At 37.2% G+C, this 24,823-nt stretch overlaps 1 protein-coding gene across 5 annotated transcripts in view; it reads left to right on the top strand.

Moving 5' to 3' along the window:
* Window positions 1-24,823, top strand: part of LOC149222333 (uncharacterized) — a 113,556-nt gene that overhangs the window by 53,690 nt on the left and 35,043 nt on the right. Inside the window, exon 6 of one of the 5 annotated variants that reach the window (XM_089385377.1) lies at window positions 4,574-4,663. The exons of 3 other annotated variants lie outside the window; for them this stretch is intronic. In XM_089385377.1, the coding sequence (XP_089241503.1) occupies window positions 4,574-4,648 (75 nt within the window). In that variant the 3' untranslated portion in view covers window positions 4,649-4,663. Of the gene's footprint in view, window positions 1-4,138; window positions 4,415-4,573; window positions 4,664-24,823 lie in introns of those variants that run through there. One more of the 5 variants, XM_089385375.1, reaches the window with a different exon arrangement.

Below are 24,823 nucleotides of genomic sequence, written 5' to 3'. Positions count from 1 at the left end.
TCGAAAATCTCCCTTAGTAATCAGCCCAACAACTCTCCAAGACTCCAATCAACTCTTCAAATCTACAAAAAAACTCCCTCAGAACAACCTTGCAAAAAACTCTCCAAATTCTCCTCACCGAACTCAGCTCAAGAATTTCCAGAGACTCAAATGAATAGTGCGAGTGAAAGAGAGGGGGTGGATGTGTTTAAATAAGTTTAGAGGGGGGGTGGGGGACTAAGGAAAAATTAGAAATTAAGAAACTGAAAAAAATTGTAGTTTTTTGTTTTTTGCTTTTTTTTTGGTCTTCTTTTTTTTGTTTTTTAATTATCTTGGCCGCATGGGTATGAACCCTACCGAACCAGTCCAGAACTGGCCAGTTCAGTACCAAAGTGAACTATTCTGGTTCTAAGGCCTTGATAACACTGTTTTTGGGCCCAAACCGATCGGATTGGCCGGTTCCACCAGTTCTGGTCCAGTTTTGATAACATTGATTTCTCGCTGTGCATGGGGTTTTCGAGGCAGAGCCTTAGGAGTGGGGGGAGTTTGAAGGGCCAGGGACTGGAAGGATTTGGGTTTCCAGAAATAATTCCACAGTGTAGCTTGGAGACTTATTTAGTGGTGGATCTGGGGGTACTTTAGTAGCAGTGTTTCTCATCAGTGCGTACAACTAGTCAGAGAGCCACTCACACCACTTGGAGGGCGTTCTCATCAGTTGGAATCAATTGAAACCATTTTTGGGCTTTTGTGGTTTTTAGGAGAGGAGTCTGGAGCTAAAGTTTTAGGGCATTCCGAGCAATATTCAGAGCAAAATATTCTACTCTAGTTGGCAGCCAACAACAGTCTTTTCTGGATAGTGTGCATTTCCTTTTCCTGGCCATTTCGTCATCTAGGTTCGAGATATTTCATCTGGGTTTTGCATGGCTTGCATAGCATGCCCAGGTTCTATCATTTCTACTCATTTTATGTACCCAGTTCTCATCATTAATAAAATGGCTCAATTTGTTCTGCTTGATTTCTTTGTGTTCTGATTTGTGTTTGTGATTTTTAATTTATCTTCTTGTTCTTAGTTCATTGCTTTTGTATTTACTGTTAATTTCCACTTAGGAATATTACACTAACCCTAATATGTAATGAATGAGATTAGATCTTAGCCATTTAGATCAAGGGTGGGTATTTAAATCCTCATTGACCCGTAAGTTACTTCATCCCCCAAGTCCTCTTCTTTTGAGAAATCAAAGGGCTTGAGAAGTTAATGATTTCTCTATCTAGATAACTGCTTGTGCCTTTAGATTTATTCAAGCAAGATCTTTTATATGTTATTGATTATTAACGTCATCAACCAGCTATCATGCATGATAAATAAAAGAACAGTAACACAAGATATAGGCAGCAGTCAGGGCAAAACCTCTCCAAATCTGAGAGGAAAACCCACGGTAATTCTTCTTATGATATCTTCACTTGACAAAATTTTCAAGTCCAATACAAGACCCTTCTTACCAATGTGTCTCCAAGATCAAGGCTAGATCATTATGCTACTGCAATTCTTTGACCTGCTGTCCCATGGATCAGATCTGCTCTCATGGATGGATGATCTGACTTCCTTCTTCCTTCCTCTTCTCCTTCCAAGCTTCCCTTGTCCAAAATTAATCCACTAGCCTATTAGATCTCTTCAACGCTTGCTTTCAACAAGATGATCTGCTCTCTTCAAGAAGACTGTTTAGAAACCCTAGCAGTAGATCTGAAGATGACACTTTCCTTCCCACGCGTGGGTGATCCACTTGGTCTAGAAACCTTCTGCTTGCTTCACTAGGCTAGTAGATTCCTTCTAGGCATACAACCGTATCCTTTAGGCCTCAAATCAGCTCTAATCATGAAGATGTCATGGGACTGTAACACAGTGCTAATGGTGACCAGTACCTTCGCACGTGTGGAGGGTTTAGGGCTCTTCTAGCCCTCCTAAACCCTTGCTTCGGCAGACGTTCTTCTTCCCATGAATCTGCCTTTAAGATAGACCCAAGACTGAGATTTTTCCTTGATGACGAGGGCAGATTAAGTGATGCTCTACCCTCGCACGTGTGACAGACTTCTGCGACTATGGACAGGGTTCTCTGCGGTTGTGGACAGACTTCTTCTGTGGCTCCCTTACTTCGCACTCTTGGACAGACTTCTTTGCATGGAGTAAGACCCAATTGATCTTGTGATGATCTATCCAAATAGATGAGGAGAGGCCTATATTTATAGCGTATGAGGGCTGTTCATTAGGTTGACATAACATGCCTCTAAGCTGATGTGAATGTGATATGAAGCCGACGTGAATACTCAAATATAAATATATATTTATGCTGAAAATACATTGCTTCTTCCATATTCTTTTTGGAGGGGTTAATTGGTAGCCTTTTGGTCTTGACTTGTAAGGAGTCTTGCACCATGATTCTGCCCTTGATCTTGGAGTCATACATTGTACATCTTTAAGTGCAAACATTTACATCAAGGACACAAACCTATCACCTAGCCTAGAGCTCATAATGAGAGCTACTAAAACAAATACATTTTTGAGCATGAAACCCATGACTCAAATTCACAAAATATTTTTGCTAGGTACAATTTACATCATTTACATTGGAATGTGTCATTATGAAGACCGAACCTAGTTACACTTTCTTCAACACCTTCTCATTACTTGACTCAAAACGTACTTTATGACTGTATCTCTTGTAAAGTCACTTTATGACTTTCTCTCTCTTAAAGTCACATAAATTTTATTTCTCATAAAGTTAAGTCAAGGGGGTCACATTTGGACACTTTTTCCCAGGCTAGAGACCAAATCCTAGGAACACTTGTCTTTGGTATTCTTTTTCTAACACTCCCTCTTATTGAAGAAAGTGTTTCTCACCACTCCCTTGTTGTCTCTAAAATAGACATGCTTGCCTCTTGGCAAGGCCTTTGTGAGACTATCGGCCACCTGCTCATCAATAGATAAATACTCAAGATGCATGGCCCTTCCTTGAACACTCTCATGGATGAATTGATATCTGATCCCAATGTGTTTCGACCTTGTTGTCGCACAGAATGTCTAGTCAGCACGACAACGGCTTAGATCGGGGGCTGTCACCCTGATCTCCAATCTCCCCGTTTAAGCTGTCTCCCTACAGCGGGCTAAGGGGGGTGGACCCTATGGAAATGGAATGGAGGACTAGTTGGGAACCAACCAGTCTGAGAGACACAGTTGAGCGACCAAATACTTGTTTAGATCTAGCAAGAGTTAAATGATTCGATTTATACAATTGATACCAGTGCCTTGAGGAGTCAACTATCTTGCTAAGAAATTTAGGACCAAGTACATGACGGACAACTGCTGCTTGGATTCTTACTCAAAGGATGTGAGTGATGCCTGGTTTAAGGTTGCTTGTGTTAAGTACTTTAGTTATGGTTACTCTTCAATTATGACGATGTGTACTTATTAATTGAAATTAAAGGACAATCCTTAAACACAAGAGAATGGCCTAGATGAACAAGAAAAGTCAATGATATGATGGATAACCAAAAGATACACTTGTATAAGAATTAAATAAATGTGTTTCACAATGATTCACTAATATAGAATTTTCACAATAGGTAAGCACCATGAATGATTAGAGCACTTATTCAAAGATCCTCTAGAGACAATGTCAATGACAATATTGCTTAGATAATCAATTTTAAACACAAATAGCAGCTTAGATCCAAAGCGACAAGATGCTAGAATAATAGAGACCATTCAGCAATATGTAATAAATGCAAGAAACACCAATGCCTTGGATCTTTAGAATTGCTGGGTGCCTTTTAGAGAGTGTTGTCAATGCAGAAACTTGAAGCTTTTGGCAGCTTGCAACGTGTGTTAGGATGTCAAACCAATAGTAACTCATTCCAATATAACCATGACAAACAACAGTGAGCCTTTTGTCACTTGTATTTCAATGATTTTAAATGAACCACGATTATTTTGGGACAGCAGAAAATGACCATAACAGTCCTCTAAAATAATGAGATGCCGAACAATGAGAGACCCATGAAGACAAGCTCATGCAAGAGTGCAATGGTGGTTATTATGAGATTGCCAGAATAATGTTTCAGATCAGTTCAATGTCATGCCTTAGCCACTGTAATTTGTATGCAGGTGGAGAAATTATTGTTTAGACAATATGCAATTTCAGTCAAGGCAGATTTGTTATTAGAGGCAACAATGCTATGTTTAGACAAAATAGAATCCTCTTTACTTTTTATTCAAACAAGAGCACTCCCTGAGAATGTAAACAATGGTGACTGTTGGCGGATGGATTTCAGCTTTCAGCTACCTGCACCAGTTCTTAAAAACACCGCTGTTAAGATGAGATTAGTCACTGCAAATATTGTAATCAGTCACAAAGTCTACTTGTAAAACAGTCCAGACAATTTTGGGTAAGATAGATAAGAAGTTAGAAGACCTGTTAAAAATCTTGATGAATTATATGTGGTAAATTTAAATGATTTCAAACCCTTTAATTATCAAATTTTGTGTGAATACCCTCCAGATATCACGCTTTAGATCTGAGTGATAGACAGTCTGCAACAGGTGAATGTTGGAGAAGATTTGAACCCTCTGGGCCCTGTGGTCTCACTCCTGCAAATGATATATCAAGTGTGGTGATCAAATGGCAATTTCTTGGCTCCAAACCAGTGATGAAACCCTTCCAATGCTATAACGCTGACCTGCAATCATAAATAATCGACCCTAGACTATATTCAGAAGGGAAAAAACTTTAAAATGCCTACGGATAGAGCAAGATAGGCTCAAGAAAGCTCTGCAATCAAAAGTATGCCCAAAAATTGGCCATATGCCTGCAAAATAGTCAAACTGACTCAATCTTTTTTATGGTAAAAAATGGAGAAATATCTCAGAATTTATTTTGAAAAATTCTTGTTTTTTTAGATACGAAACCCCTGACAGAAATATGATTTGCATTCAGGTTCAGGCTTTTAGACCAGTGGCTGCCTTAAGATTTTTTGTGAGGGTACGGGGTCACCAGATTGTAGATCGAAGGCCTGTGGGAGCCCAGAAAAACGTCAAACTCCTGTGGCCTTGTCAGATTGGAAAACAACCCTCAAAAATTTAATGAAAACCCCATCAGATTCAAACTTTCGGCCTTCAAGGAGTTCATCAATTTGGACCTCTCAATTCCCACGGTCCTCTCTGAATGTCTAGACGGTTTTCTTTGAACACTGAAAACTTCAATGAAATGTTTTTCCTTTGGACATAATACCTGCAGAATGGTGAAGGAGCTAGCCGTGCAATTAAATTTGTAAGAGAAAACCCCACTAATTATAGGAAGATTGTCAACTTTGCTGAGAGCCATATCTTCGTTAAAGGTGACATCATGGCTAATCTCGACATCCCTTTGACGAGCCACATAGATTCTATAGCCCTTAGTATTTTCGCTATAGCCCACAAAGATTCCTTTCTTTCCAGATGCACCCACTTTATTCTTTTTATCTTTCGGCACATGAAAATATACATGACTTCCAAAAATTCTAAAATGAGATACGTCAGGTTTCTTACCAGTGAACATTTCTTTGGGAGTCTTGGAACCCAATGCTTGATGAGGGCATTGGTTTTGCACATATACAACGATATTCGCTACTTCAGCCCATAGAAACTTCGGAAGCCTTTGATCATGGAGCATAGCACGGACAGCTTCCACAATTGTACGATTCTTCTTTTCTGCCACACCATTCTGCTCAAGAGTATATGGTGTTGTAGTCTCCCTCTTAATGCCAACCTCTTTGCAGAAGTCATGGAACTCATTGGATTCATACTCAGTCCCATTATCAGTCCTTAAGATCTTGATCTTATCTTCGGTTTGATTCTCGATCAAGGCTTTCAAGTGACGAAACCAGGAGAACACTTCATCCTTCTTTTTCAAGAAGTATATCCAAGTCTTGCGAGAATAATCATCTGTAAAAGTGAGGTAATATAAATATCCTCCCAAAGAATTCACAGACATCATACCAGATATGTCGGACTGAACCAACTGCAATATATCGGAGGTCTTGCTATGGCTTGAGGGGAATGGTCGTCATATAAGCTTTCCTTCAGCGCATCCACGACATACACCTTCTTGCTCTAATTTGAACTCGGGCATCCCGGTCACCATTTGTCTCACATCGGGTAGAGCTTTATAATGAAGGTGGGCAAACCTCCGGTGCCATAATTCAGACTGAAGAGATGTGTCACAAGTCATGACACCCAATGGAATTCCTTCGACATGATATAAAGAGTCAACCTGAAACCCAAGAGTGAAAGCATCTTTGAAATTCTTTTTCCATACACGTACCTTGCCATTGATGAAGGCCACCTTGTAGCCTTTGTCTTCCATTGTTGAAAGGGACACCAGGTTCTTTTTGAGATCAGGTACATATAGGACTTCTTGCAAGTGAATTGTATTAACCTGATTCAATTGAAGAGAGACATTCTCTATGCCTTTCACGGGATATTTGGAGTTGTTCCCAAGAACAATTTCCAGGTTGGTCTCCTTCTCTATCAGATTAGAGAGAGCTTCTTTGTAACTAGTGAAGTGCCTTGAGGCACCACTATCAATAAGCCAATTTCTCAGCAAGTTCGGGGGAGCAGTAGTGGAGAGGGCCATTGGTAGATAATATTCATCTTGCTTATTGTTAACAACATTAGATTCATACTTGGAGTTTCTTGCCTTCTTGGAGGGTTGACCATTTCCTTGATTTCCGTCATTCCTCTTCCCTTTGCCATTGAACCTGCCCTTCTTTTGTTTGTTGTTGGAATTTCCTCGGGAGTGATTTTGATCATCGTCATGAGACGTGTCCTTTCTATCAGGGCACTCCCTCGCATAGTGGCCAATTTTGTGGCAAATGTAACATCTACCTTTCCTTCCACCTTTCAGTGTGGCCTTTCCCTTAGATTTTGCCCCAAAATTATTTCTCCTTTTAGCATGAGAGGAGAATGCAGCGGGATTGCCTCTAAGTGCAGGCATTTCCTACTCTTCCATCCTTGTTTCTTCTTGAATGCATCTCGCCATCAGTTCCTCAAATCTTAGGATTACATTATTGTTGAGAAGAGTGGTTCTAAATATACACCATTCAGATGGGAGCCCTCCAAGAGTTGTGATGGTTAGTTCCCTGTCAGTGACGACTTCCCCAATCGATAGGAGATCATTCTTGATCTCGGTGATCCTTAAGAAGTAGGCTTGCATACTCTCATCTTTGCCCTTTTTAATTTCCTTCAACTTATTTCTAAGGAACAAAACTTGATTTGCATCACTAACTTTAAATAGGCTTACCAGTCTATAGAAGATTTCCTTGGAGGTGGTCAGTTCGGAAATGTAGGCCACGAGGTGCTTGTCGATAGAGTCCTGGATGATCTTCTTTGCTTTGACTTCTCCCCTGGTCCACTTGTTCCTAGCAGCAACGGATGCATTTGATGGAGGCTCAACGGTTCTGCCTCTCACATGGTCCAACACTTCCTGTTCTTCCAATGTTAGATCGAGAGACATCTTCAATTCGTGATAGTCAAACTTCTCACGGAGCTTGTCTTCAACGGGGAAGTGTGATGAGGACCCCATGAAGCTTTTAAGATTGCTTCAACAGCCTTCGGTGATTGCTCTTGCTCTTGCTCTTACTTGGGCTTTGTCTTCACCTCAGCTTTGATACCATGTTAATTTATGCTATGTTCTATGCTTAGTGCAGTTTACTTCGATTTCTTCTTATTAGCCATTGTTTAGCAATCACATAAACATAAAATAAAATTTTGATAGAACATTAATAGATCGACAAAAAACAAGCCAAGACAAAAGACACCAGATGTGGCGGCTAGCCAGGGACAAACCCCAATGTGGGGAAACCCTTTGATCAACTCTTCTTTAGTCTTCAATAGTTCAGCAGAGAGAAATAGTACAAATATTTAAATCTGTAATTTTATGAGAGCAGCAACAAACCCTAACTAGCAAAGTCAAATATGGTCAAACAAGATGAAATTGCCCTTCAATAGGCTTTGTCAATTTCCCGGTCATCTAGTCCTCCAACAACAAGAAGAAGCAAGCCATAAACAATCCCCAAAACATAGTCAAACTGCAGTGAACTGAAGTCAGCCTATTGCCCCAAACTAGGGCAGTGAACGTTGGTCAAACTATTGGCTAGATTGCCTCGGTTTGCGTGCCAAAAATTGCGGCTTGCGTAGGAGAGACTGCCACACCAAAACCGCACTCCTGAAAAGTCAACGCTTGTCAAAATGTCTTGCTGCAGTTTCTGCGTCCTCTTGTGTCCTCCTCCTTGCCCTTCTGCGCCCTTCTTCTTCCCACGTGTGAGCTTTTCTTAGAAGCATCTGCTGCTGCTAAAGGCTCACGATGAGCCACACAATGAACTGTAATAAGGTTTGGATTGTTCTTTTTCAAAAATGAAACAAGACCATTTTCATGTCCAATCATTGTGCTCCATCTGTAGAAACAACTATCAAATCTTTATATTGAAGGCCTCTAACATTTATTAATTGATTGACACTATCATATATTGTTTTCCCTTTTCCATCCACTACATCATTGAGCTTCATAAACTGTGAGATAGGTGGACCAAGACCCTTTGAGTCTAAATATGTTGCATAAACAACAAGGTGTTGCTCTAAGGTTCGATCAGTGCTTTCATCAACCATTAATGAGAAGAAAGGGCTTTCCATCATATTTTTTATCTGAATCTGTTCAAGATGTTTTGATATGCAATATATAAAATCATTTGCAGACTTATGATTTGTGTATGAAGAGTACTCTTGAGACTTTGGCATATATGGAGTTTTTGCATCCATTAGAAATTTGCAAATTTTCTCATACTTTGAAAGAGATAAATCTTCTTGACAGATGAAATATGCTACTTTCATTGTAGAAATCACTCTTTCCTTATTGACATCTTCAAGCTGTCTAATATGATCTGGAATTGGTTTCATCTTTCCCTCTAGAGAATTTATCCATCTTGCCTGCGCATCTTTATGCACCAATGGTTTTTCATGAGTAACAAGAGCATCATGTTGTAATGTTGTGCAACCATTACCTAAACCCCATGGTCCATTCATCTTATACTTCTCACAATAACTACACTTCATAGCTATTTTATCATCAAACCTCACATAATTCAACCAAAGAAACTTCTCTAACCATTCCATACGAAAGTGTCTTTTTGTTTGCACTTTCATTTTTGAATTATTAGCAACTTCTTCAGCTTCATTTGTTTCTTCATCTAGATCACGATCAGAAGAACTTCCAAAAATTTCATGTAATTGTTGTTCCACATCAGCATTATGGGTTTCTTCACATGTTTCTAAATTGTTTTGAATCTTGGAAGTTTTCCCTTTTGTCCATCCATACATTTCCCCAATTGTAGCTTGTAGTTTTCTCTTTTGAGACATTTGTAGATTTGTAATCACCTATATAAAAAATACATATGAAAATTAAAGTTAATTAAATCATACAAATTGGCCAAGTTAATACTTTCTAATAATGGATATTTATTTATTACCTAAAAAAGCATAAACATGGTTAAACCCATAACCCAAAAAAAAAATTGTTAAAAAAATATTAAATGTTAAAAAACAAGGTATTAACAATTGCATTTAAAACAAAAGAAATTGTTAAATAAAATTTAACTATTATATATAACTCAATTCAACAACCTCAATGGCCTTCACATGCAAATCCATAATCACATAAAGTTATACCATCACATCTAATTATAAAATAAATTTATATTCATTTCAAACTATTTAAAACCGGACATGAAAATTTGAAATGACATTCTCGCAGTTCTAAATTTTATTAATACAATTTTATGAGTTAATAAATAAAATTAATATTCATGGCGAACGTTTTCAAAATATTAAAGTCACAAAAACGATAAGATTTAGGATAGAATTTTTTCAGCTCCCTTATAAGATCACGGATCTAAATTTTACTAATATAATTTTATGAGATAATAAATAAATTAATATTCTTGCAGAATGTTTTTAGAATCTTAAAATCACAGAAATGATAAGCTTTTAGATAGGAATTTAAGATTACTTTATAAGATGATGAATGATAATGAATGGTTTCAATTTTGAATTCACGTCCTTGTAAATATTGAAAGGATAAGCTTTCAGATAGAAATTTCAGATCACATTATAAGATGATGAATGATAATGAATGGTTTCAAATTTCAATTTTGAAGTCACCCCCTATAAATTTTAGCTCCTGTAAATTCAAAATCTTCAACTTCCCATTCCACAAAACTACCAAATAACATTAAACGGCTTATCCAGTGCAATTTTGAAAATTCAAAATACCAAATAACATAAAACCATAAAACACATAATAGATTAGAATACAAAAAATAAAATACACACTTTTTTTTCTTGAATTTGAGGGTTTATCGCTACCAACCTGAGTTTGAGCTACTCCCCAAACTGATTGGAAGAAATCAGGCCTTAATTTACTTCAAAATTTCGTGAAGGGTTGTATACCATATCAAAATGTACATATAACTTGTAAGTATCTTTCAGATTTTACAATAACTAACTACATAAGTAAATAAATCAACCACACCTTAATTTACTTCAAAATTTCCTCAGGGACTGTATACCACATCAAATTTGACATAACTTGTAAGTATTTTTCAGGTTTTACAATAAATAAAGAGTACATACCTCATACGCTAATGCCACCAGTCTAGCAGTTTTGAACAAGAAAGCATGCCATATTCAGAGGCTAACAAATTCAACACTCCAGTAGAGTAAAAACAAATTCAAAAGCAACCACCCCTTAATTTACTTTGGATAAAAACGAATTCAAAAACAACCATGTCTTAATTTACTTCAAAATTTCGTGAAGGGTTGTATACCATATCAAATTTTACATAACTTTTAAGTATTTTTCAGGTTTTATAATAAACTTATGACATAAGTAAATAAAGAGTACATATCTCATAGGCTAGCACTTTTGAACCAGAAAGCATGCCATATTCAGAGGCTAACAAATTCAACACTGCAGTAGGATAAAAACAAAATCAAAAGCAACCACGCCTTAATTTACTTCAAAATTTCCCCGGGTTGTATACCATAGAAAATTTTACATAACTTGTAAGTATTTTTCAAGTTTTACAATAAACTAATGGCATAATTAAATAAAGAGTACTTACCTTATAGGCTGATAGGCTAACAAATTCAACACTCAACACAGCAATAGGGTAAAAACAAATTCAGTGAAGTAGGGTAAATTAAAAGATTGAAGGGATGTTATTGCTTTTCCCAATTAGAAAGAAAGAGAAATGACAGAGGAAAATGTAAGACCATAAAACACATAATTCATCAAACCACATATGGTTAGATGCGAAAGAAGTGGTAACTGGACCATGGTAAATTCTAAATGTGAAAGTGGTAATTGGACCCTAGTAAATTCTAAACTGGACCCTCGTAAATTCTAAAGGCCAAAGTGGTATTTGGACCCTGGTAAATTCTATAGTTGTTTCGCAAGAGAGTGAAATCCAATGCTAGTAAATAGGTCATTAAATTATGTCATAAATAATAAATAAATAATAATTTTGGGGATTAGTAAATTCCGGTATTTATAAACTCAACCTTAGTTATAATAAATAATTTTGGGGATTAGTAAATTCCGTACAATAGATTTTTACGGTTTAGATTTTTAATTAAACGTCAGAATGACGGGACCCCAATATATTTTAGACATCACAATTGACGTGCAAAAATTTTCACCAACCGTAAAATACATGCTGAAACTTAAAATACGTCTTGCAGGACGTTAATTTCCAGGCTTGCAGGCTGGTTTCAGTCGTGTGCGGCCAAATAAAATATAACAAACAGATGATTGATTTTATCAATAATATGTAAAATCATTTAATATTAAATATATTCACTTTAAATAGGAGTAGTCTAATGAGGCGGAGGAATTGTCCGGTTTCCGGTGCCGCCCGGAAAAACCTCCGGCTCCGGCCACCGGACAATTCCTCTGCCCTCCGCCACCCTATGCGAGCTCCGCCCACCTCCGGCACCGCAAGCTCCGCCACCGCCAGCTCCGCCACCTCCCGCATTAACTGCATCTGCCGCCGTGAGTTAATTCCGAAATTTCAATTCGAATTTCGGTTTTCCGCGGGCTGCTCCTAACCAATTCGACCTAGCACTCCGCAGTTCCCTCCCCTGCAGCTCCCTCCCCTGCAGTTCACCAGGTCACCAGAACACTCCGAAAACTCACAGAACGGGCTGATTCGCGCCTGCAGCTCACCAGCACAACGGAAAAACTCACTCCGACGCTCTTCAGCTCACCACCTACACCAGCCAGGCGAAAACCAGGCACGTTCAACACGTCGAACCCATGAACGGTGCATGAGTCGTGGTTTCGAGGTAGCATTTGGTATCACCGAGCATTTATTTATTCATTCAAACCCTGTGTCATTTTAATCATAAATAATTAAGCAAATAAACCAAGTCCCTGTATTCTGAAACAAAAAGAGACTCGCGATGAACCCATGAACGGTGCATGATTCGTGGTTTCAAGGTAGCAAGATTTGCTGACCAGACTTACAAGTGCCCTCGTTGTGGCATTGCATGCAATTGTAGTATTGCTTTGGAGTTACATTTGGTGATGTCGCACAAGGTCGCATTTTCAAAAGATAACTTGCCAGAATTGACTGGGATTATTCAGCTACTTTCTGGCCCATCAAGTGATTGCTCCAAAGTTGGCATAAATCTGGAATGCCTTTTGGGAAAGTTGACGGTAATTGTCTCCAGGGCCTTCCAGTTAAATCTTGGATTTTTGATTTAAAACATAATTCCCAAATAATTCCAAAAATTTTGTTTGTGCTTTATTTATCAGTGATGTAATGTAGAATGTGTTGGTGTATGCTTTCTCGCCATAATTCTAGGTTCTTTCCTTTTATGGCTGGATTTAATGAGTGCACCATGGTGCAATTATATTTCCTTTTCCTTTTTTCCTGGATTCCTTGACCGAGTATAAATGGAAAGCTTGTATCTTTTCTTTTTCTGTCCATCTCAGCTTGCTTTGGTGTTCTTGATATGCTGAATGATCATCAAGTATTGATTTTTTAGCATGCTTTCAGGGATGATTTATTAAATGATAAGTTACAAAATTGTTATGTGAGCTTGGTATTTTCTGCTTTGAATACTGACCCATTGTAAGAACAACAAGTCTTAGGTTGAATACGCACGAGTTCTGCTTGTGTCAGCTATATAATATATTTTGTTTTACTGTGGAGACGATATAAGTCACATTTGGTGTTCATGCTTGTCCTGCACACCTTTGGTTTCTTTAGGATGTCCTTGACTTCGAGGAAGCAGGAAGCTTCTTTGAATGTCAAATAGCAAATATTTAATGACTCTGAAGAGCCAACCGAGAGAACTAGGTGAGTAGCCTTCAGACTTTCAAAAGAAAATAAAAAAAAATCTGGAAGAGTCCATAGGAGCATTTGTATCTAGCAGTTAACTGCCACTGCATACCTGTAACATGCACTCAAGGACTGATTTTGAATGCTTTTGTCTCCTAATAGGTTGACAGGTTTGTAACAGAATCCATCTGATCCATTGGCAGTAACCTTATCAAGGGTAAGTAAATGGCTTGAAGCCTCTCTTTCGTATTTGGTTGAAAAACTTAAATGTGGCATTTGATCAAATAGGCTCTAACCTAGACCCAAGATCGTGGAAATTCAACATAATTGAAACTTAGAATTTTGATTTTCTTTTAACTTTGTATATCCACTTGACAAAATATTAATATTTATTTTAAAGATAACAAAAATAAAACAATTTTATGTATTTCATAATAAATTGTGATTTTCCTACTACATTACAATTTTCCATACTATAGGTCTGCTTTCCTTCAAACTTAAAGTAAGAATTGATACAAAACTTAAACTTAAGCAAATATTAATGTAAGAGGATGTGAAGATTAATACTAAATAGGTCAATTGTTATATATTTTGGGTTGTTTTGAACTAGGAGTTATTTGGATGAGCAAAGTCATGTTTTTCATGTGTACTCATCTATTAAGAATTTATTATTAGAAAATATATTTTTATCGAAGTTTTTTACAAAGAATTTTAATAATAATATATGGATTTTTTTTGAAAAACATACACTATAAACTTCATAGATTGGAAGGGGAATTTTTATATAGGTTTGAAATGTTTTTTTCGAATATTTTTCTAAAGGTTTTTATACAAGTTATATCAGTTTGCTCTTCAAATATGACACCTACATGTACAATTAAGACAATTGCATTATTGGCTATTTCCCACATGGTTCTTCGATGCACTTCATATAAATAATGCAGTGTTGATTGGTGAGGCCCTATAATACTTATTGTGAAAGAAATAATGTTATTCAATATGCATGATGCACCAATTCTCTCATACGATTCATGAAATACTGATAAGTATTTATAAATGATGTACCATATCATATGCTTCAAAATAATTGTTATGCCAAATGTTTTAAATGATAAATGTATAGTATATGGTGTAGAATCATTTACACAACCATATATCAATACATTGTCACTCAAGTATGGATTGGCTCCATTCTCCATATTTAAGAGTAAAATCTTAGAGCCACCAAGTATGGATTGAAGATATGGACCAAGTTCCATTTTTTATCACTTGATCAGGTGATTAGTACATTGAATGAAAAGCTAGTGTTTGTTCAAAATAAAATGGAGAATGAACAAGTCATTCAAGCTCTACCCACCGAGGAAAAGGAAATTTTCATCATTATTAGGTAGCGTGTGAGCAAAGGAAGAAAATTGGAGGCTAAAATCTAGAAGTTTGTGGCTATGGATAGGAGATCAAAATAAGAAATTATTTCATAAACAAGGAAAAGCAAGGTTTTTTTTGAAATAATTTTAAGTAAATCAAGAGGGATGGAAGAGAGACAAAAATCAAACAAATAATATTCAAGCATTATGAAGTTTGTACTCTTAAAAAGGGAGTGTTACTAGAAGGGATACAAAAAGTATGCTAGAACATATCCCTACACTAACTAGTCAAAAGGATGATGCAAGATTAGCTCAAGTTATTACTAAAGAGGAAGTTGTGGAAGTAATAAATGATTTAGAACCAAATAAAATTCCTACTCCAAATGATTTCAACATTTTAGTGTTGATTCTGAAAGAGGTAAATCCTTCTTCTTTCTTGAGATTTAGGGAAATTACATTGTGCAATAGATTGAAAAGTCTACTCCACAAAATTATCTCGAATAACCAAATGGCCTTGTGGAGAAAATGAAAATAATAGAGAATATAATTTTAGCACAGAAAGCCATTTACTTCAACAGAACTAGAGGGTAAAAGGGGATCATAATCAAATTTGACATGGAAAATTCCTTTAACCAATTCAAGCATAGTTTTTTTGTTTGAAATGATTCATAAATTTGGCTTTGAATCCAATTGCATTCATTGGACACAACCTATATAAGTAACCTGTGGGTTGCTGCTTTAGTAAACAAATAGTCTACAATGTTCTTTATAGCAACCAGGGGTTTACAATGAGGATTCCCTTTATCATTGCTTATGTATATTCTAATGGCTAAATCCTTGAGCCGAAAGATAGAACATGAAATAGTCAAGAGTCAAAAACATATATCACTAATGATATTATCTTGATAGGTGGGGCTTCCTTCATTATTACATCTCAATTCAAGGAAATTTTGAATCTTTTTATTAGAATTTTGAGTGGTTTGGTTAACGATGGTAAAATCCATTTGCACGCTTGGAATATATAAGAAAGCATATACAAGAAAGCACTTCTCAAGACTCTAAATTAGGTTCAATCTTCAAACAAATTCTATATGTATTGAGTTATATACCCACTATTAAATATTATCATGTGTTAAAGAGGCAACAATATGTAAGCAGATTTTTTTGCCAACAAACAAATCGCAAGGAAAACAAAGTGAAATTATTATTAGCTCCAAGTTATATTACCAATCAATATCATAATGTTCCACACCATGTTCATTACGCATTTAATTGATAAGCATGTGGCTCACATTCAAGTTTATTGAAATAAGTAATTAAGACAAGTACTCTTGCATTACTTTATGGCATACTTCACCCTCCAATTTATGCCATTTCCATAAATAAAAAATTAGTCTCATGGTGGGATTTCTCTTTGAGTGATGGATCTCTCCATGCAAATGCTTCATCATTATACAATGAGGGTTGTAACTATGGATGATAATGATGCCACGGGGACGATCGAACAATGTCAATAGTTCAAATTTGAGAAATCCTTGAGATCATATTACGTGCATATTGATATTCCAGTTCCACACCTTCCCTTTATTCGACATATTCGTTGTCTTACAATTGCTTTGGATCTTCCTCTATCAAAGTGTGATCCTCTCATCACAATTTCTTCAATGGATAGTTGTGAAATTTAGATGTGGATGTTTCTCTAACAATGAGGAAACAATGGATGTTTTGCAACGTTGGGTTAGGCAACTTGAAGTTGAGGATGTCAATTTAGTATCTTAGATGGAGACAACCATGTAAACCCTAATTCAACGATAGCAAATCATACAACAGATAGAAGAAAGATGTGATCTGCTCAACCACAAATTTGATTGCCTTTCTTTGGAACATTAGCTCGAGTACCATAATTTAGCTCTAACAACAAATTTTGGATTGGAAAATATAAAACAATCCACCATTTAGTTCCCAAATTTAAATGGGCAAGCCCCTAAGCCTAATCAAGTATCAATTGAGATCATCGATAATCTACATGAAGCAAGTTGAATTTGATGTATTGTAAAATCTATCAAAGTCTCGTGATATACTATATATTTAAACTATAAGGTTTTTTTGTGAAACATTGATTTCCTATCTAATAGTTCTTGATGTATGCTATAAACTAGTGCCCTCTGTTTTGGCAAATTGACAATGTTAGAAAGTTCATTTTTGTAATTTTGTCACATACATTTACCACAAACTTTGATTAATATAGTATCTACCTATTATTATTAATAAATATGTAAAAAAATATTGAAAATTAGCAAAAACTTCCACCCTATCAACGTTGAACAATAATTATAGTTTGGAACTCTAATAATGAAGGGAGGACAAATTCCAATATTGTAGAAACAAGCGATCACCAAACACAAAAATAATTGCAAGTCGCATAAATTTGAAATTGAAAGAGAATCATACACCTCCATTAGCAACTCCAATGAAAAGAAAGAGAAGGAAAACAATTATTGTAGATGGGATAAGAATTAAATTTTAGGTCCAATCAATTATATCATTGCAAAATTATAAATGAAAAGAACAAGAGGTATCCAGTAAACTAGACATGTTAAACTTTGACGAAGATGAAAAATCATAAAAGATATTTACAACAATCAAGTAGAAAGAAAGAACGAGAAAAAAACACGAGAAATTGTAATAAAGTTATATGGAAAAATGAAAATGAGAAACCATCTATAGTAAGATACATATCTCACTTAAGGAACCATCGATATAGCTAAAGCGTTCACAACAAGAACCCCACAATACCACTTGCAACAATTCTAAGAAAAAATGGAACAAATGATATTGAAACCAAAGGGAAGAATAAATAATAAAGGCATCACTATTTTCAAAACTTTTGGAAATAAACACACTTTTGTGAATATTAATCTCACAAAACAATTAGATCTTTTTATGTAGTCTATGAAAAATCCCATTGTTATGTTTGTTGGTGATCAACAAATCAAAGGAATAAGTTGGTGCTCTGAAGTTTACATATAAATATGAAGCCTAGAATTACAAACTAAATGTTGTGCTCTACCACTTGATCAGATTGACATGGTGTTAGAAACAAAATGATAATGCAAATAAAAACCTATGCCACAAATTTCCCAAAACAATTTATGAAATTCAAATGAAAGTATTCAAGCACAAGCCCATAATCAAAATGACTCCAAAATGAAAAACAAAATCACCCAAGATTGTTAGAGGACAAAACATTTCCAAAAAAGAATGATATTTTATGTAGTATTAAAAAACAAAAAATAAAGACACATAATTTATAATATATATGCCTATACAAAAAAAATTAAGATGTTGATATAATTATGAGAAGTTACATTACATCAAATATCGCCTTGACAAGTATAAAATGCTAAGGATACTAATTAATGCAATCATCCTGTTATTCATATATTATACATTTATATGTTAATTATATATTATACATTTAAACTTATTTTTTATCTAATTTTTTAAATCAAATATTCTTAAGCTATTTTGCTTCTTGTCCCTGCTCCCATCTATTGTTCAGAAACATTACATAAATATAAACACAGAGTAATAACAACAACTTTTTATTGAACCAACAAGCCAACATTTATTGCAATAAAAATAATTATAATATATATATATATATATATATATATATATATATAATTAAAAAAATATATTCAATGAAACATTATGTGCTTGAAGATGTGCCCTACACAACCACGAAAAAAATCATAATCATAGAACTTTATTTTTCATAAAAAAGATCACAATCATTTCATTCTTTTTAGAAAAGACTCATTCAAATTCTGTTAGAAAAATCTGTAGCAAAATTGCAATCTTTATATTCCTTTGAAAAAATAGAAAACTTATTCATTCCCTTGAAAAAATAGAAAACTTAAGTTCAACAAAGAAATAAAAAATATTTGTCCACATCTGCCAAACAAGGAAAAGACATTTCAAGTTCTGTTAGAAAAATCTGTAGCACAATTGCAATCTTTATATTCCTTTGAAAAAATAGAAAACTTATTCATTCCCTTGAAAAAATAGAAAGCTTGAGTTCAACAAAGAAATAAGAAATATTTGTCCACATCTGCCAAACAAGGAAAGGATATTTGTGGTGAGATCACACTGTTTATTCTTTTTGAAAAATACTCAAATTTGCCAATTCTTCATAAACACATTGAAAATTGGTAAATACAAAATCCATTCAATTCAAACAGTGCAAACAGAAACACAAAAACATCATTAAAAAATTTAAATGTATAAATTGTAAAACTTAATTAAGTACATAGATATATACAAAGAATCAATGCCATTTGAAAGTCATATATCCCTGAACCATTAGTTGTAAGTTTCCCTCTTATCTACAATCTGAAAACAAGACTCTACCCAAAGCTACTCTAAAAGAATTTTTCAATTCCAAAAAAAGCATTCACACACTTGAAATAAGTCTATTACCCATCATTATTGTTGTCCGCCTAGTGAGAGATGAGTTAGTAGAAGTTATACAACCAAAACACTACAAATATGATTTCTCTATTTAATTTTTCAACATTTTTCAGATTTTAATTCATGAATAAATGAGGATAAGAATTTAAATCTGCGCAGTATAATATAAAACAAGCCATATCCATACTTCCACAAAATGGCAGAGGAAAATATAAAACAAGCCATATCCATACTTCCACAAAATGGCAGAGGAAAATGTTCAGAATTTATAACAGAAACATAAACATTGTTTAAGACATATTCGTTAACAGCAACAATCAAACTTCTGAAGCCCCTCCAACTTCACATGGGTTCTCCACATTTATCTTTTCTGGAACAGTAGGAACATCCTTTTGTTTGGTTTCATCATGAAGTTCAATCTGTGGAAAAGAATTGCCTGAAAAGAGAATCTAATGGATCAGTGGCATCAACAAATCTAAATAGCACAATGGAGAGAAGGAAACTAACAATGTTACAAATTACATAGGGATAACTAAGGAGAATGCAAATAATTTGTTTTCTATCTACAGCAACTCACAATCTTGGGTGCGAATTGATCGGATTGCTTCATATGCAGCGTTTCTTGCGGCCTCCTCCTTATTGTTTGAAGGAGCTCCGGTGTACGACTCCCCGTTAATTTCTACAGTTGCCGTAAAAGTTGGGGAGTGTGCAATTCCTTCCTTTGTAAATTGATACGTAGGAAGTGGAATGTTCTTTTTTACAGCAAACTCGTTGAGCACGTTCTTGAGTAGTTTTGTCTCCTGCTTGGTCATAAAAAATAAGACAAACAGATTTACAATCCTCCAACATATTCAAACTCATTAGGTTTGGTAACTAATGAACAAACTCTTTACCAGATGATTGACAAAGGTCTCGAGTGTTTGATTTAAGACATATTCGTTATACAATAGAAGGAAATCGCATATGCAAATCTTACTTTAAACTGGATATGCAAATCTTCAACCGCTACCTGAGCGGCGGCGTTCTCTGCTTCCTTCTTATATTTAAATCCCGAGGGCGAATCATATCGTGCGCCGTTCACTGTCACACTGCATTTGAACTCAGGAAGATGGTCTTGGCCTTCATTTACGGTGGTGTAAACTGGCAAAGGCAAAGAATTCTTCTGGGCGTACTCTCGTAACCTGTTTTTGAACATTTCCGCAGCAGGGCAAAGGGATCGAAATGCAGACAAAAAGGAGAACAGAGAAGCTGAGTGGAGTGGTCTGTGTAATGGGATCGAAATGCAGACAAAAAGGAGAACAGAGAAGCTGAGTGGAGTGGTCTGTGTAATGGGATCGAAATGCAGACAAAAAGGAGAACAGAGAAGCTGAGTGGAGTGGTCTGTGTAATGGGATCGAAATGCAGACAAAAAGGAGAACAGAGAAGCTGAGTGGAGTGGTCTGTGTAATGGGATCGAAATGCAGACAAAAAGGAGAACAGAGAAGCTGAGTGGAGTGGTCTGTGTAATGGGATCGAAATGCAGACAAAAAGGAGAACATAGAAGCTGAGTGGAGTGGTCTGTGTAATGGGATCGAAATGCAGACAAAAAGGAGAACAGAGAAGCTGAGTGGAGTGGTCTGTGTAATGGGATCGAAATGCAGACAAAAAGGAGAACATAGAAGCTGAGTGGAGTGGTCTGTGTAATGGGATCGAAATGCAGACAAAAAGGAGAACAGAGAAGCTGAGTGGAGTGGTCTGTGTAATGGGATCGAAATGCAGACAAAAAGGAGAACAGAGAAGCTGAGTGGAGTGGTCTGTGTAATGGGATCAAAATGCAGACAAAAAGGAGAACAAAGAAGCAGAGTGGAGTGGTCTGTGTAATGGGATCGAAATGCAGACAAAAAGGAGAACAAAGAAGCTGAGTGGAGTGGTCTGTGTAATTTGAGGGTCCCGGGGTAGTTCTATATTTGTTTGCCTGCGTGTTTCAAAAATATGAGGTGCAGGTGCTTTTCTTAGACTTACTGCATCGGACGGATGGAAGGGTAACTCACATAGAGTAGAGAGAGCATCAGTGTACGGGCTTCATACATCATAGCATTCACCAGCGTTCCATAACACCGCTTACTGAATGAATCAGGTACCACGTATTACCCTATTGGTATTGCTGAGCTTTGCCGATACTTGGAATCAATTAGAACACACTGCAAGGATCCCCACAAGTTGCATAGCCGTAAATAATCGCTGACCAAGTTGATCCTGAAGCAACTGATCGAGTTCACCCAGTCAGAGCAACTTTGACTCTTCGGCGCAAAATGAGTTTTCATCCTCTAAACCCTTTGGAATCGACCTGTAACGTAGCATGCGTTTCTATATTTGTTTGCCTGCAGAAGTGCGTGTGAAACCCCTGCGTTTCTATATTTGTTTGCCTGCAGAAGTGCGTGTGAAACCCCTGCGTTTCTATATTTGTTTGCCTGCAGAAGTGCGTGTGAAACCCCTGCGTTTCTATATTTGTTTGCCTGCAGAAGTGCGTGCGTTCCATAACACAAGCCAAACATAATTGGTGAATGACTTGTGAACAAGGTTCAACATCTTGCATCGTAGGCAGCACGCAATATAAGAAGACCAAGTCTCATCGGATTGATTCAAAGTCTTTAGTTGGAATAAAGATGGCCAGCCATTCAATCAATCATACCTTACATTCAAACTACACGGCGTTGGCCACTTCGGGGCTGTAATGTGTGGGGGCCTTCAGAAGCTGAGTGGAGTGGTCTGTGTAATGGGATCGAAATGCAGACAAAAAGGAGAACAGAGAAGCTGAGTGGAGTGGTCTGTGTAATGGGATCAAAATGCAGACAAAAAGGAGAACAGAGAAGCTGAGTGGAGTGGTCTGTGTAATGGGATCGAAATGCAGACAAAAAGGAGAACAGAGAAGTTGAGTGGAGTGGTCTGTGTAATGGGATCGAAATGTAGACAAAAAGGAGAACAGAGAAGCTGAGTGGAGTGGTCTGTGTAATTTGAGGGTCCCGGGGTAGTTCTATATTTGTTTGCCTGCGTGTTTCAAAAATATGAGGTGCAGGTGCTTTTCTTAGACTTACTGCATCGGACGGATGGAAGGGTAACTCACATAGAGTAGAGAGAGCATCAGTGTACGGGCTTCATACAGCATAACATTCACCAGCGTTCCATAACACCACTTACTGAATGAATCGGGTACCACGTATTACCCTATTGGTATGGCTGAGCTTTGCCGATACTTGGAATCAATTAGAACACACTGCAAGGATCCCCACTAGTTGCATAGCCATAAATAATCGCTGACCAAGTTGATCCTGAAGCAACTGATCGAGTTCACCCAGTCAGAGCAACTTTGACTCTTCGGCGCAAAATGAGTTTTCATCCTCTAAACCCTTTGGAATCGACCTGTAACGTAGCCTGCATTTCTATATTTGTTTGCCTGCAGAAGTGCGTGTGAAACCCCTGCGTTTCTATATTTGTTTGCCTACAGAAGTGCGTGTGAAACCCCTGCGTTTCTATATTTGTTTGCCTGCAGAAGTGCGTGTGAAACCCCTGCGTTTCTATATTTGTTTGCCTGCAGAAGTGCGTGCGTTCCATAACACAAGCCAAACATAGTTGGTGAATGACTTGTGAACAAGGTTCAACATCTTGCATCGTAGGCAGCCTACGATGCAAGATGTTGAACCTTGTTCACAAGTCATTCACCAACTATGTTTGGCTTGTGTTATGGAACGCACGCACTTCTGCAGGCAAACAAATATAGAAACGCAGGGGTTTCACACGCACTTCTGCAGGCAAACAAATATAGAAACGCAGGGGTTTCACACGCACTTCTGCAGGCAAACAAATATAGAAACGCAGGGGTTTCACACGCACTTCTGCAGGCAAACAAATATAGAAACACAGGGGTTTCACACGCACTTCTGCAGGCAAACAAATATAGAAACGCAGGCTACGTTACAGGTCGATTCCAAAGGGTTTAGAGGATGAAAACTCATTTTGCGCCGAAGAGTCAAAGTTGCTCTGACTGGGTGAACTCGATCAGTTGCTTCAGGATCAACTTGGTCAGCGATTATTTACGGCTATGCAACTAGTGGGGATCCTTGCAGTGTGTTCTAATTGATTCCAAGTATCGGCAATGCTCAGGCATACCAATAGGGTAATACGTGGTACCGGATTCATTCAGTAAGCGGTGTAATGGGATCGAAATGCAGACAAAAAGGAGAACAAAGAAGCTGAGTGGAGTGGTCTGTGTAATGGGATCGAAATGCAGACAAAAAGGCGAACAGAGAAGCTGAGTGGAGTGGTCTGTGTAATGGGATCGAAATGCAGACAAAAAGGAGAACAAAGAAGCTGAGTGGAGTGTTCTGTGTAATGGGATCGAAATGCAGACAAAAAGGAGAACAGAGAAGCTGAGTGGAGTGGTCTGTGTAATTTGAGGGTCCCGGGGTAGTTCTATATTTGTTTGCCTGCGTGTTTCAAAAATATGAGGTGCAGGTGCTTTTCTTAGACTTACTGCATCGGACGGATGGAAGGGTAACTCACATAGAGTAGAGAGAGCATCAGTGTACGGGCTTCATACAGCATAACATTCACCAACGTTCCATAACACCGCTTACTGAATGAATCGGGTACCACGTATTACCCTATTGGTATGGCTGAGCTTTGCCGATACTTGGAATCAATTACAACACACTGCAGGGATCCCCACTAGTTGCATAGCCGTAAATAATCGCTGACCAAGTTGATCCCGAAGCAACTGATCGAGTTCACCCAGTCAGAGCAACTTTGACTCTTCGGCGCAAAATGAGTTTTCATCCTCTAAACCCTTTGGAATCGACCTGTAACGTAGCCTGCGTTTCTATATTTGTTTGCCTGCAGAAGTGCGTGTGAAACCCCTGCGTTTCTATATTTGTTTGCCTGCAGAAGTGCGTGTGAAACCCCTGCGTTTCTATATTTGTTTGCCTGCAGAAGTGCGTGTGAAACCCCTGCGTTTCTATATTTGTTTGCCTGCAGAAGTGCATGCGTTCTATAACACAAGCCAAATATAGTTGGTGAATGACTTGTGAACAAGGTTCAACATCTTGCATCGTAGGCAGCCTACGATGCAAGATGTTGAACCTTGTTCACAAGTCATTCACCAATTATGTTTGGCTTGTATTATGGAACGCACGCACTTCTACAGGCAAACAAATATAGAAACGCAGGGGTTTCACACGCACTTCTACAGGCAAACAAATATAGAAACGCAGGGGTTTCACACGCACTTGTGCAGGCAAACAAATATAGAAACGCAGGGGTTTCACACGCACTTCTGCAGGCAAACAAATATAGAAACACAAGGGTTTCACACGCACTTCTGCAGGCAAACAAATATAGAAACGCAGGCTACGTTACAGGTCGATTCCAAAGGGTTTAGAGGATGAAAACTCATTTTGCGCCGAAGAGTCAAAGTTGCTCTGACTGGGTGAACTCGATCAGTTGCTTCAGGATCAACTTGGTCAGCGATTATTTACGGCTATGCAACTAGTGGGGATCCTTGCAGTGTGTTCTAATTGATTCCAAGTATCGGCAAAGCTCAGCCA

The sequence above is a fragment of the Pinus tabuliformis genome, chromosome Q (assembly GCF_031772625.1).
Source record: "Pinus tabuliformis cultivar Carrire ecotype Pingquan chromosome Q, CPIR1, whole genome shotgun sequence".
In the NCBI taxonomy this organism is placed as follows: Eukaryota; Viridiplantae; Streptophyta; class Pinopsida; order Pinales; family Pinaceae; genus Pinus; species Pinus tabuliformis.
This window is presented reverse-complemented; position numbering and strand designations above follow the sequence as displayed.